Source organism: Fringilla coelebs (genome assembly GCF_963513975.1).
Source record: "Fringilla coelebs genome assembly, chromosome: 12".
NCBI lineage: Eukaryota > Metazoa > Chordata > Aves > Passeriformes > Fringillidae > Fringilla > Fringilla coelebs.
The window spans coordinates 5,291,304-5,305,101 of record NC_140038.1 but is presented as its reverse complement, the minus strand read 5'-3'; the positions used below and the strand labels follow the sequence as shown (position 1 = coordinate 5,305,101).

Here is a 13,798-nt window from a genome sequence, read left to right as displayed (position 1 = left end):
AGAGCAGAGCTGGGAATGAAGGCTTTCCTAATTGCACTTCATTAAAGGCAGAGAGAGCATTAACACCTTGGAAGCTGTTAAGGCACACAGCGAGGCAGAGCACACAAAGCCAGCTTGATCCTCTAAACTTAGGAGTGTAAGCATAAAATGAGTTGGGAGATGCTAAAAACACGAGCAACACATTGTGTATGTCCTGGTTTCAAAATGTTTCTCCTTACCTGCAGCTTGGCTGCTCTCCTTTTCCAGAGGGTGAGTGCTTTGTCCCAGTCTGTGGCAAAGCCAGTGAAGTTTTCTGCTGCTGAAGGCTCTACTTTTTACACAGTGTGAGGGTGGAAGCTTGGTGAGCTCATATCTGTGTGTTTATAACATGTCAGTTTAGAGCCCTGGAGGATTTTCTAGTCTTTGAAGTCATGTGGGAAGTAGCAGATCTTGTCTGGAAACTGCTCTCCACATCAGGAGACTTACCAGATGTATTTACACAGGCACGTGGGGTGGATGTTGGAAAACCCAGTGGGAAGGCATGTGCCTTGTCCTAAAGCAATGATCTTAGAGCTGCTTTGAGGAGTTGTGGTCCTGTGTCTGTAGAGAGCAGGGTGAGTTCACCCATCCCAACAGAAAATGGGGCTTTCTTGGATGTCTCTTCTTAAAAGATTTTAAAAGGAATTATGGGGCTGAATTCCTGCTTTTCAGGGTGTTGCTTCATCCACCAGGCCTTTTCAGTTTTATTTCTGCCATGTAGTGACACCTCCAGGGATCAAAACCACACACAGACCTAGACCAGGCCTGCTTGCTTCAATTTGAAGAAGGGGATGTTCATTGACTACTTCAGTTTGGACAGATTTCTGAAATTGTGCTACAAACCAAGACTTTGAGAAAACTTGTTCCTGTCATGGAATGGTCTCCAGAGTAACTCAAGGAGGTCAAGGAAGTTCAAGGGAAGTGAGCTTTTCCTTTGGGGAACAAGGGAAAGGGGGAACAAGAATGGCTTTGGCTTCTTTACACCAGTCTCTCATTTCTGATGTACTTTCCTACATCTGAAGGGCTCCCCTGAAAAATTGTGAGGCTGTGGGTTTATCAGTGGAGGAGAGGTTGTGACACAGATTTGGGTCTAAGTGTTTGGGAGCATGTAGGATACAGTGCTGTTGTTTTTTACTTAGCTAACTGTGCTGCAAATAATTTCCTTTCAAGCCTGTTTCTTTCATTAAATAACTGCTCCTGTGTCTCCAACTGTATTGTAGTGAAATCAATCCTGGAGTTGGGCTGATTCACCATTAGGGAAATATCTTCATGCAGCTCTGTTCAAATGGAAGTAACTTTGAGGAGCAATCTTGCTGAGTGGGTGGAAAGGTAGGAAGGAATCATTATAAAAAAGTTTGAATCATGGCAGGAAGTCATCCTGGTGTTCTGAGCAGCCTTTAAATATTAATGTGAGTGACAGTCTGGTCTTCATTCTTCTGCTGCTTCCCCTCCAAAGCCGAGTTCTCTGCTGGTCCTCAAAGGCCATATTTGGTGCCATATTTACACTTTTAGTAGGTGGTAATGATGGTGTAAGATCTTTGTGTGATCCCGTGTGCCGGTGGCTGGGCTCTGCTCCTCGGCTGGGCTGTGATAAAGAGCTTCTCAGAGGTGTGGTTCATTTACCTATTGCTGCTCTGAAATCCTGTTTGCAGGAGAGAGAGGATGGTTAGTGTTTGCAGACTGCCAGGCGTGACCTTTCCATTCTTCTCCCCAGGGAGAGCTGATCCAGATGGGGAGCGAGGGAAGGACGGAGCCGGAGGAGCTCGTACCCGTTAACATCTTCCTTTGTGAGCCACAAGATGTGTGGTGGGATTTGTGCTTTATTTGCCTGAGGATAATGGGGTTGCTTGTCCCATCTGAAATGTGCTGAGCAAGGTGTAAACTCGGCAGGGTTTGTGCTCTTGCTGGAGATTTTTTTTCTGTTTCCATTTCTGTGGTTGTAGGTAGTTCTCTGTCATAAATTATTCAGTCTTGATTGAAATAATGACTTTGGTCTCCAGGGGGAAAAAATTCTTCTCTGGCTTTGGCGGGTTTGAGTGTGTTTTCCAAAGTGTTACTGGGTTTTTACTCATAGAATTCCTGTGTCCTGCTCATCTTTCTTAGTGATCCAACCCTAGGAACACTCCAGCATCATGGAATTATTTAGGTGGGAAAAGCCCTGTGAGATCACTGAGTCCAGCCATTCTCCCAGCACTGCCAAGTCCATGTCCCCAAGTGCCAGACCCATGTGTTGTATTACATGGAAGATGATAGCTTTAACTGGAAATAAAACATGTGGCTGGAATGTTCTGTGTCTACTTCTCTTGCCATAGCAGAGATAGACCAAATAGACAGATAGACTGAAAGTTCCCATGCTTCAGTTTTATTTTTCCAAAATTGTATCAGAAAGACCTGTGTGAGTAAATCTAGCTGCTACTAGAAGTCATTCTCACGTTTGGTGTGAGTTCAGCAGTAAACCTCTGTAGTTTCACTGATGGTTCTTTCTCATGTTGTTTGTTTTGAAGTCAGTCTCTCCTCCCAGGACAGCCTGGGGTGGAGTCCAGTCCAAGTGATTTTCTGATATCTGATAGAGCCTCATCACTGCTCCTGCTGACTGGTTTCACAGGGCAAACACAGCTCTGCTGTGTCTGTGCCAAGCGTGGCAGCTGAGAGTGTGTGGGGATGTCTGTGATGAAAAACCAGCTCAGCCAGTTCACTGGTAACGGATGCTTCCTGCTTATCCATATTCAGTTCTGAGTATTAAACCTGGAATTAATTTGAGGGACAAGTAAAGCTTGGTAATGCTAAATAATTTCTTGTACATGAACATCTCCAGCTCTTTTGTCTAGGCCAGAGGTACAAATGGTGTTTCACACATTGCTTGGGAGCTTCCCACTTGGGTTGATGGCCAAACTGGTGGTCTGGCTGAGACATGGAGGTTCTCAGGTGACCTGGTGATTGTCAGACCTCCTGAACATGCTGCAGACATGCTGTGTGACATTTTCTGTGGGGATCCACAGCTGTCCCAAGTGACAAGGAGAATTCCAGTACCTAAAGGGGACAGACATACAGAAAGGCTGAGGGGCTTGTTACAAAAGCAAGTGATGGGACAAGGGGGCTTTAAGCTGAAAGGATGTGTTTAGATTGGATGTTAGGGAGAAATTCTTCCCTGTGAGGGTGGGGAGGCCCTGGCACAGGGTGCCCAGAGAAGCTGTGGCTGCCCCTGGATCCCTGGAATAGTCCAAAGCCAGGTTGGACAGGGCTTGGAGCACCCTGGGCTAGTGGAAGGTGTCCCTGCCCATGACAGAGGATGAAATGAAATGAGATGGGCTTTAAGGTCCCTTCCAACCCAGAACGTTCTGTGGTTCTATAAATACTCAAGAACTGGAATTTCCAGCTGGTAGTTCCCTGCATTTTGTGGATCCAGCATGAGTGACCCCCACCTTCTATCCTGGTGCCTTAGGTCAAACAAAATGTCTCCAGAAATAGAAGTGTTCCACAGCTAGAGGCCAGGGAAAGCGTCGTGAGATTTCAGAAGGGCTCCTGTTTCTATTCTGTGTGGATGGGTAAAAATCCTTGGCTTTTCTTTCTGGATAACTGGAAGTAGCTTAGCTTCATCCTCTGATGGACCAGAGGATCATCACTGAATGGGTTAATGGTTGGACTCCATCATCGTGGAAGTCTTTTCCAACCTTAATGATTTCATGGCAAAATGAACAGAAGGAACCCTTGCTAAGAGGTATTGTTGCAGGAGAACTGAGCCAGCTGCCTGAGTAGAGTAACTTCTGAGCCCTTGTTTATGTGTTTGTGTCCTTCCATGGGACTCTTGGTTGGGGGGGGTCTCATTGAGCACTTGTGTGATTGCTTTGGAGGCATTGGAAGTAGGACACAAATTTTACTTGTTGGTAAAATTATACAGGAACTGTTCTATTCACATCTGGGAAATCTGAATGCAGCAGTGTTCCTGTACCTTTATATCCTGGGATATGGGGGGTAGTTCCAGGTATGTTTATTCTAATTCTTGCTTGAGAGCTGCACCCCAAGAGTGCCTGATACCATCTCCTGATACAGAACCACTACAGACAAAACACCCTGCAACCTTTCCCTTTATCATGCTGATTTCTTGGGAAGCAAGGGGAAGCTCAAACCACCACGAGGGGAAGCTCAAACCACCACACTGGTACCTCTGGACTGTCCTTGTGGGGCAGGACCTCCTGAGTCCTTGCAGCTCCTGCCAGTCTCCTTTGGTCTTGTTCCTGAGCTCAGAGGAACCACCTGACCTGCAAGGGTTGAGAAGCATCTGTGTTTTGTCCCCTTTAGACTGAGTTACCAGCTTTTAAAAAATAATTAATCGTGCTTTGGCTCTTCATTTTGGTCATCTCTGTAGGACAGCAGTTTTAATGAGCAAAAAATATCTGAGGTCAGTTTGGACTTCAGTGATCCTCATAGGTCCCTTCCAACAACTTAGGTTATTCAAGATAATCTAGATCAATTTGAAAAGAGGTAAAAGGAAGGAGAATTTTATTTAAGTGCTACAAAATTTTCTTCTTCTCTTGGCACCTTTCATTTTCCCCTTTGCATTTTTTGTCTGGCTCTTCTGTAGTACTTGATGAATGTATGAAGTGAGGAAAAACCAAACCTACACTTCACAGGGGCTTTAAAGGTGGGATGTGGTTTCCTCACAGTGCCCACCTCATGTGCTGCTGTAGTTGGAACGGCTTTGGTTACTGCTCGTGGTGTCAGTCCTGATAACTCCAGTGGAATCATGCAATTACAGACTGGTTTGGGTTGGAAGGGACCTGAAAGCTCAGCTGGATCCACCCACAGCCACGGGCAGGGACACTTTCCACTAGACAGGTTGTTCCAAACCCCATCCAACCTGGCCTGGGATACTTCCAAAAACAGGGCAAGTAGCGACAGTGGATGGGCAGCACTTACATTTCTTCATGGCATCAGGGCTTTTTATCAGAAAGTTGTTAAGAAAATGATAAAGTTTTCATATAGCTGTTAAATTCCTTGAGGCCAGGAAAGTTCTGGATGTTGTACCTTTCTCACTTGGTATTTTAAAATAATGATTTTTATTTCATGCATTTCTTCTTTTCCCCAGGTAAGAAACCAAAAGCAACCTGCCTTTATAGAATTCTCAAGAACACAGCCGACCCTTTGGTACATTGTCAAGATGCATTAGGAAACTGGATCTGGTGCCAAAAGAACTCCATGAGTTTCCATGACTCTCTTGAACTCCAACGCGGATACTTTTGGATATAAATTTCTGTTCTAAGGAGGAGAGTGTGTACTCCAACTCCTTTCTGCCAGCTTGCTGGCAGAGGTATTTCACTAAGATCATGGACCATCCTAATAGGGATAAGGATGAAAGGCAGCGGACGACGAAAGGAATGCCGGGAAGGAGCGGGCACGGATCTCGGCCAAGCTCGTCGGCGTCCTCCGGCGTCCTTATGGTGGGACCCAACTTCAGAGTGGGCAAGAAGATTGGGTGTGGGAACTTTGGAGAACTCAGACTAGGTAAGAAGCAAGCATTTTAGTGGCCTGCATTCTGCAAATTAGCATTTCACCACTGGAATATGAATAGGTGAAAACTTACCCTGGCTCGGGAAATGCGTGCGCTGTCTTGTTTCCCAAGTGTTGAGCTGTCTTATCCGAAGCTTCTGACTCAGAAGATGTAACTCTTAGAATGATTTTGATTTGCATAAAGTCAAAGGGAATACACTGGAGAGGCCAAAGATGCAAATTTTGAACAATCCCAACAAATGACGACTGTTCATAGCGCTGAATGTCTTGCCTAAGGTGAAAAAAAAAATCTTAACTGTCAATTGCTAAATCTTGCTCTCAATTTTTTGTTTGTAAGCTAAAACACCCATTTAAAGGGATGGATAAGACTCTTCCCAGTGCTCAGACTCAATTCCATGTCCTTCTCTAACCTCACTGCCCTAATTTCAGCCCCATCACTCTCTCCCTGCTCTGTCTGTGTGTTGGATTTGCTGGCGAGGAGCAGGATGTGCCGAGTGGCCATCTGGCTCCCTCAGCCAGCCCCACACTTGTTCATGGTCTGTTGGTTTCCTGACCACGTCTTGCAGCTGGTTGCCCAAAACAGATGGTTCCACTGATGCATTGTTTGTTTAGGACTACTTAAGAGACCAATGCAGAGCAGTGCACTGGGCTCTTAAGTCATCCTAAAAAAACAATGATTGTGTTTTAAATGAGATGGGGGAAGCAGCTGGTGTTGCTTCACATTACTCAAGGGTCATAACACTACTGATAGTGTCTTTGTAGATTTCTGCTCAGAATCTGTCATCTTAAATGAATCTGTGTGATTTCCCACTCTGAGGTTGGTTATTGCATCAATACATGTGCTGCTGTTCCATGGTGTGAAGATCAACCAGCTCACTTCTGGTGTGTCTCAGTAAATAGGTATTTTGCTTTCAGCATTGCATCAGAGAAGTTTTATTGATTCATCCGAGCAGAGATAACACTCCTAAGGTGGAGAGAAAACAAGGGCAAGGGTGGAAACTCCCACCTTCCTGCACATGAGTATAATTGGCAGCTAAGATAAATTTGGATCCTTACAGTGACATAACATGAATTGCTCTGTTGGATTCTCACAGCTCCCCCCGCCCCAGCAAACGTCAGGATCTCAGGATCCCCAGGGAGATGTTGAACTGCTTTGTAATCCAAGCTCTGCTCTGAGGTTTAGCAGCTGTAGTGGATCCCTCTGGCTCTTGAGTTTATTCAGCTGGTGCCCAAATCACAGACTGGTTTGGGTTGAAAGGCATCTTAAAGCTCATCCCATTGCACCTCTGCCATGGGCAGGGACACCTCCCACTAACCCAGGTTGCTCCAAGCTCCATCCAGCCTGGCCTTGGACACTGCCAGGGATGGAGCAGCCACAGCTGCTCAGGGCACCCTGTGCCAGGGCCTCACCATCCTCAGACAGAAGAATTTCTTCCCAATATCAAATCTAACCCTGCTCTCTGGCAGTGGGAAGCCATTCCACCAAGTCCCTCTCCAGCTCTCCTGGAGCCCCTTCAGGCCCTGGCAGGGCTTTGAGGTTTCCCTGAGCCTTCTCTTGTCCAGGTGAGCACCCCCAGCTCTCCCAGCCTGGCTCCAGAGCACAGGGGCTCCACCCTCAGAGCATCTCCACGGCCTCCTCTGGGCTCTCTCCAGCAGCTCCACATCCTGCTGCTGTTGGACCCTGGGCTGGAGGCAGCTCTGCAGGTGGGGTCTCACCTGAGTGAGGCAGAGGGACAGAATCCCCACTTGCCCTGCTGCCCCCACTGCAGGGAGGCAGCTCCTGCTTCTAGGGTTCTTTTTCACATTTCTCAAAATTTTAATGCTGTTGGGTTTGTGACTCATGTAAAGTTTCATGGCATGGACTTTACAGAAGAGATTTCACTTCTGAAAAAGTGAGTTTACAGGGAAACTTAATTTTAAATTGCAGCACCTGTTAATTGAGTGTTTCTTCTTTTTAATGATACATGTATTGTTAATTCTAGTTTACTAAAAATTTAGGCAATTAGCCACACGTACTGATACCAATTTGTTGTAAGGTTCTTACAGAAGCTGTGTTAACTTTTTTTTTTTTAAATTCCTCTTGCTTTGTGCCAGTCACTATCACTTTAAGAGCTCCTGTTTGCTCAAATAGCAGCTTTTTCTCTTGCACAGCCCATGGTAATTATCGCTGGGGGGAAGGAGAAGCAGCAGCTGAAATCCAAGCACACAAGTCTCTGATAACAGTTTTGTCCTGTGAAGATGAATGATGTGCCCTCTGCTTTTTGCCTATTTTTTACATGGTTTCAGAGCAGTTAAGCAGCAATATCACAGGCAGAACAAAGGCATGCACTGATAAGCAAAGGGAAAAGAGGCTTTTCCAATTCCCTGAAGAATTTCTCTTTTTTGAGGTGTTGTGTTTCTGTTTAAGCTCCTCTTGTTTGATTCTTCAGGGAGGAGATGGCACTCACCTAATGAAGCTGTTTGCTGAATATATCCAGCTCAATGCTCAGGGTTGATCTTTCTTCCTGAAAATGCAGATCACCCAAGGACATGACTTTTTTGGAGCATGTGGGAGCAGCACAGTTGGATTCCAGCCCTCAAGGAGCTGAGATGGGGAGCTGAACACAAAACTTAGCATTTGATAGGACACGGGAAACAGCCACAAGTTTTACCAGGGGAGGGTAAGGCTAGGTATTAGGAAAAAATTTCCTCACTGAAAGGGTGGATGAGCATTGAAGCAGGCTCCTCAGGGAAGAGTTGAAGCCACCATCCCTGGAAGTGTTCAGAAAAGGAGATGTGGTTTAGTGGGAGTGGTGGGACTTGTTTGAATGTTGGCCTTGATGATCTTGGATGTCTTTTACAAGATTGATGATAGTGTGATCTGGCCCGGAGTGATAGACTGAAATGGAGTAAAGCAGTGGCTGTTTCTTCAGACAGCTGCAGAGCAGAGGGTCTACAGGAGCTTTGCTTTCCAAAGTGGCTCAGTGTACTAGCAGGAATATTGTGCCAGTCCCCACATCAGACCCTGCCTGGATTTGGGGGTTCACAGGGATTTGACCCATTGTATGGAGTGCTGTGATCAGCCTTGACATCCAAGATTGGGGTAAATCCCCAAAATCTCTCTGCTGGCTTGCTCCAGACAGCCATCTCCCCTTGGTTTTGCTGTCACTCTGCCCAAGCTGCAGTGGATTACTCTGCCTCCTCCTCCCAGGCAGGACAGGTTTGCACAGAGGAGCAGAGGCTCAGAGGAGACAGTGCCCTGCCCACTGAAACAAGCCCTGAGCAGGGGCTGCACCTTCACTTAGCACAAGCACAGATCTCTAGCACAGTGAGGGGATGTAACTGTGCTGGAAAAAGCCTTTCAAGCTGAGGGAATGCTTTTGATGGAGCAGTAAGTCCATGGCTCAGTTTTGGGCAGTTCCACTGACAATTCCAAAGGAGAAGGGATGCATTATGTCACCAGCATTCATGTGGGAAACCTCCCCAGGAGGATTTCTCAAGGCATTGGCAGTGAGAGGTGGTGAATGTACAGATGGATTGGAGACAGCAGAGAAGCCCAAAAAGATCCATGTCCAAAATAATGCATCTGCACAGGGACCAGATCACTGGGCACTTGGGACATGCCTGATTTTCAGCAGGTGTGAAACTAACAGCTCCTGGTGTGGGTGCTTCCCAGGACCTGCTCCTGCCCTGCCCTACACATCTAACATTATTCCAGTCAAATCATGACTTGTTATTTTGGAATTACAGCCCCAGTATCAGATGCTAAACCAGTACTTATTTTACTGGTTTGCTTGTTTTAAAGCAGAGTTCCTGGCTTCAAACTGCAGCCTTGGGGGCAGCTGAGTGATTCTCACTTTTGGGAGCACCTTCCCAGTTGCAATGGAACTGCTCTGACCTGGCAGCCTACACAGAAGCAGCTTTTCTGCTGGTTTGGGGCCTGCTGCTCTTCTAACATTTTTTCCAGTTTCAAGCAGGGCGAAAAACTGTGTTAACTGCCATTTTTAAATGGTACCTGAAATAATTTTTAAATTCTACACTGTTTTGAAAATTCTAGATAATGTTTCAATTAGAGCAAAAAGATCTAGTCTCCAGTCCACAGCTCTGGGACCCCCAATAGCAGCAGGACATGGAGCTGCTGGAATAATTCCAGAGGAGGCCATGGAGATGCTCTGAGGGCTGGAGCCAGGCTGGGAGAGCTGGGGGTGCTCACCTGGAGAGGAGAAGGATCCAGGGAGATTTTGGGGCCCCTTCCAGTGCCTAAAGGGGATCCAGGAGAGCTGGAGAGGGACAGGGGACAAGGACCTGGTGTGCCACAAGAAGGGGGAATGGCTTCCCACTGCCAGAATGGAATATTGGGAAGAAATACTTTCCTGTGAGGGTGGTGTGCCCCTGGCACAGACTGCTGCAGAATGTCTGCTCCTGGATCCCTGGCAGTGTCCAAGCCAGGCTGGACAGGGCTTGGAGCACCCTGGGCTCGTGGGAGGTGTCTGTGCCCATGGCAGGGGGTGGAATGAGATGGGCTTTAGGGTCCCTCCAACCCAAACCATTCTGGAATTTCCATCTCAGGAGGGGCAGAGGTGCTTCCAGGGAGCAAGATAAAGCTGGAGCTGCCAGTGGGGCTTATTTGCTGGTAGCTAATGCAGAGCAGATAATCCAAGTGTATTTAGATTTCCTTCCCTTAATGTCCTCACATCTTCTTCCCCCCAGCTGCTGGCTGGAGCCCTGGTCTGTCTCAGAGGGTGGAGGGGTTTATCTGCCACCTGCTTTTCCATGGATTTGGCCTGTGAGCTCTTTCAATGCTTCCTGGTGTCAGTGGGTTCCTGATAAAACTGCAAAATCTCCTTTCTACCCTCAAGTCCAGTCTGGGCATAATATTATGTCTTTTTCTAAAAGATGGAAAGAAATACATTGACAGCCACCCTGTGTGTGAGGGGTTAATGCTGGGGCTCAGCTTTCAGCTCTGCTGGCAGAAAACACCCCCTCTGAAGATATTTAACCTCACATTTAAATCCCTGTCCTGTGCATCACCAGGTACCTAAACAGGTTGGAGCTATGATGTCTTCCATTACTGAGGGATGTTAGAAAAATATGCTTGGTGCAGGGAAAGCATCAAAACAAGTTAAATGCAGAAAACATGAAGCTGTTATAAAGTAAACTGAATTTCCTCTGATATTTCAGGATTTAAAGATGACTGTGTGTCTTCTCCCATGTTCATAATGTCTTTAATTTTACTGAGTCTCCCTGTGCTGTTGTATCCTGTGCTGAGGAGGACATGGAAAGGTTTTTAATGCTGCCATGTGGATATGGAAGAGCTGCTCCAGCTCCTGCCTGCTCTGAATGATGTCACTCCATGTCCTGGGCTTTCTCAAGAGCTGGGCTGTCCTGGCATCAATATCTCCATTACAGGAATTAGAAAATAAATGAGTAAGAGCGCTGAGCAAAGCTGATGCTACAAATAAGCCCTGATAGCTTCCCTCCTGGGTTGCTCCTGAATTTTGGAGTTGCTCAGTAAAAGCATGACTTGTGCTGTGACACTGATGACAGAGGTCAACATTTCCCTAAATAAATCCACAGGGAGCTTTTGTGGAGGGGGCTTCCTTTCTCCAAGGGGACAGGGGGACTGGGACAGAGGGGGTCCAAGCATCTTTCCCTGTGGCATCTCTTCCAGGAGAGTTTGCTGTCAGGCATGAGGCAGGTGGAGGTGGAGGGGAGTGATTGCTCCAGTTCCCTGGCAGGGGGAGCAGAGGACGTTGAGTGATACATTAAGTGGCAGTGTCAGAGCACAGGGAGAGATGCTCTGTGACACAGAGCTGTGCATCACTGCCTCAGGTCACTGAGGAGACACAGGGCTGGCTTCAAACACCAGACAGGCTCCTGGAGGAAAACTCCCCTGCAGCTGTAGCACACATGGGTCCCAGCTCTGCTTCAGTGCACCTGGATTTGAGCTCAGCTTGTTGTGCTCATCTCACACTCCTGCCCTTCCTGCTTCCCAGGGCATCATCAACCCAGTGGAACTCCCTGCACATCCCAGGATGAAATTGTTCCCTGTCCAGCAGATCCAAGGCATTTCCAAAAGCAATGACACTCTGACTCTTCATTTTTTGTTCCCCAGACTTTTTTGGCACCGTGGATAATGAAGCCTAGTGTGTCTGGGATACCTCCTTTAACACCTGCATGGAGCAAAAGTGCTGCCATAAAATACAATTACCTTGTGCTGAGTGGAAGGTGTTATTTGCCTGCCCTGCTAAACTGCTGCAAACTGTTAATTATTTTGATTATTTTCAGGCTTATGCTTTGTTAAAGGCAGGAACTTTGGGGGAAATTGGGAAAACAGCCTTTTGGCATCAGTTTCATTATTTCCCTTGAGCTGCAAGTGTTGAATGTGGAGCTAAAATATTTTTTTCTCCTCCCTTTGCAGGTAAAAATCTCTACACCAATGAATATGTAGCGATCAAACTGGTAAGTACTAGCTTCAGGTGTCTTTAAATGACTTATACTTCATCTTAAAAATTCAGACCAAAAGCAAGTTTTTCAGTTTGGGCTCCATGCTGCTCCCACCCTCAGCTGGGAATTACTTGTTGAAACTAAAATAAGTTCTTAAAAGCAGGGAAAAAGCCCATCCTTCCAGCTTTGGAAGGTTTTTGGTACCTAAAGGATCTGTAGCTGCCTTAGAGCAGTGACAGCCTTGTTCCTCTGCCCAGGTCCCAGTGAAGGACACTGCTGGTGGGTTTGCACCTCCTGCTGCTCCATGGCTCAAACCTTTCCATTCAGGATTCTCCAGCTGTCAGAATGTTTGGTTAGGAGCTGTGCAGCCTGGTGGTCCATGTTTTTGGAGTCAAGAGGCAGGAAAGAGGGTGTTCCTTTGGTTAAAATTCCCTGGGGGAGCAGGGAACAGTTTGGTCTGGTGTGGGACTGAGATCCTGCAGACGCAACAGGCAAAACAAGATCCAGTGTGGTGAAGGTCAGACCTTCCTCTGGCTGCCTTGGGTTGCAGAGAAGATACAGTCTCATCATCTGTGGAATCTGGGAGATGGGGAACTCCCTAACTTGTAGCTCTTCAGCACTGATAAACTTACAGCCCAGCAGTTTGTGTTTAGGTTTTTACTTTTCCTATCTGTAAACTCAGACTTTCATTGGTCCCTTGGGGTTTCAGATTCCATGTCTTCACCTGATGGGCTGAGTTCTCATGTGAACACTCTGTAAACATAACCCAAGCCCTAAAATCTGAAGTTAAAATTGTGGTGCTATATTGACACTGCAGCAAACCCCTCCCAGTTTGCCCAGTTGATGGGATCTGGCAGAATGACAGGGACCACTCTGGTGACAGAAAATCAGGATGGATTCGGTGCATTAATTGTGATCACATTTGAGTGCCTCAGATTCCATATTTCTGGCATTCCCCTTATGATGTCTAGTAGATAAAAAATAATTATAGGAGGGACTTGTTTCCACACCTGTTGGCAAATGTGAGAAGATGTTCCCTGAAGTAAATAAATAAATGTCTGCAGAGGAATTCAGGAACACAGCATCCCTCACAGGTTTGGGTATCCTGGAAGGGATCTTAAAGTTCTTCTCATTCCACCCCCTGCCATGGTGGGACACCAAGGTCACCTCCCACTGTCCCAGGTTGCTCTAAACCCCATCCAGCCTGGCCTGGGACTCTGCAGGGATGGAGCAGCCACAGCTGCTCTGGGCACCCTGTGCCAGGGCCTCACCACCCTCACAGAGAAGGATTCCTTCCCAATATCCCACCTAACCCTGCCCTCTGGCAGTGGGAAGCCATTCCCTGTGTCCTGTCCCTCCATCCCTTGTCCCCAGTCCCTCTCCAGCTCTCCTGGAGCCCCTTCATGCCCTGCCAGGGGCTCTGAGGTTTCCCTGGAGCCTTCTCCTGTCCAGGTGAGCACCCCCATCTCTCCCTGGCTCCATAGGAGATGCCCTTGATATGGATGCACATCAGAAAGGAGAATTGTTGCTTTTAGGCCATAGAAAATGTGCTGTGTACACAGACAAGGTGTTTTATTGAGGCAATAATGCTTCTAATTTGCTTCCACAGATAATCCCACAAAGTTGTTGCGCTGGAAACCATAAGTTAAAACAGCTGTACCAGTCCAAAGGGTGCTTTTTTTCTCTCAGAAAAGTGGCTGCAGTGACACCTCTCAGTAACCTGAAGCTTTTCCATATGGCAGGACTCAATGGCATTGCCTCATGGCTGTCTCAGCCTCTTTTTCTGGTCACATTTTCATTTTTCTTACTATTTTCCCCCCCAACCCCCCCAAATAACTGAGTGTTA

The 13,798-nt window shown here is 46.9% G+C and overlaps 1 protein-coding gene across 1 annotated transcript in view; it reads left to right on the top strand.

The window, feature by feature from the left end:
- The window catches only part of CSNK1G1 (casein kinase 1 gamma 1), a 91,157-nt gene that overhangs the window by 33,406 nt on the left and 43,953 nt on the right, over positions 1 to 13,798 (top strand). The window contains exons 3-4 of the mRNA XM_084213642.1: positions 5,105 to 5,520; positions 11,927 to 11,967. Of these exons, the coding sequence (XP_084069768.1) occupies positions 5,343 to 5,520; positions 11,927 to 11,967 (219 nt within the window). The 5' untranslated portion in view covers positions 5,105 to 5,342. The remainder of the gene's footprint in view (positions 1 to 5,104; positions 5,521 to 11,926; positions 11,968 to 13,798) is intronic.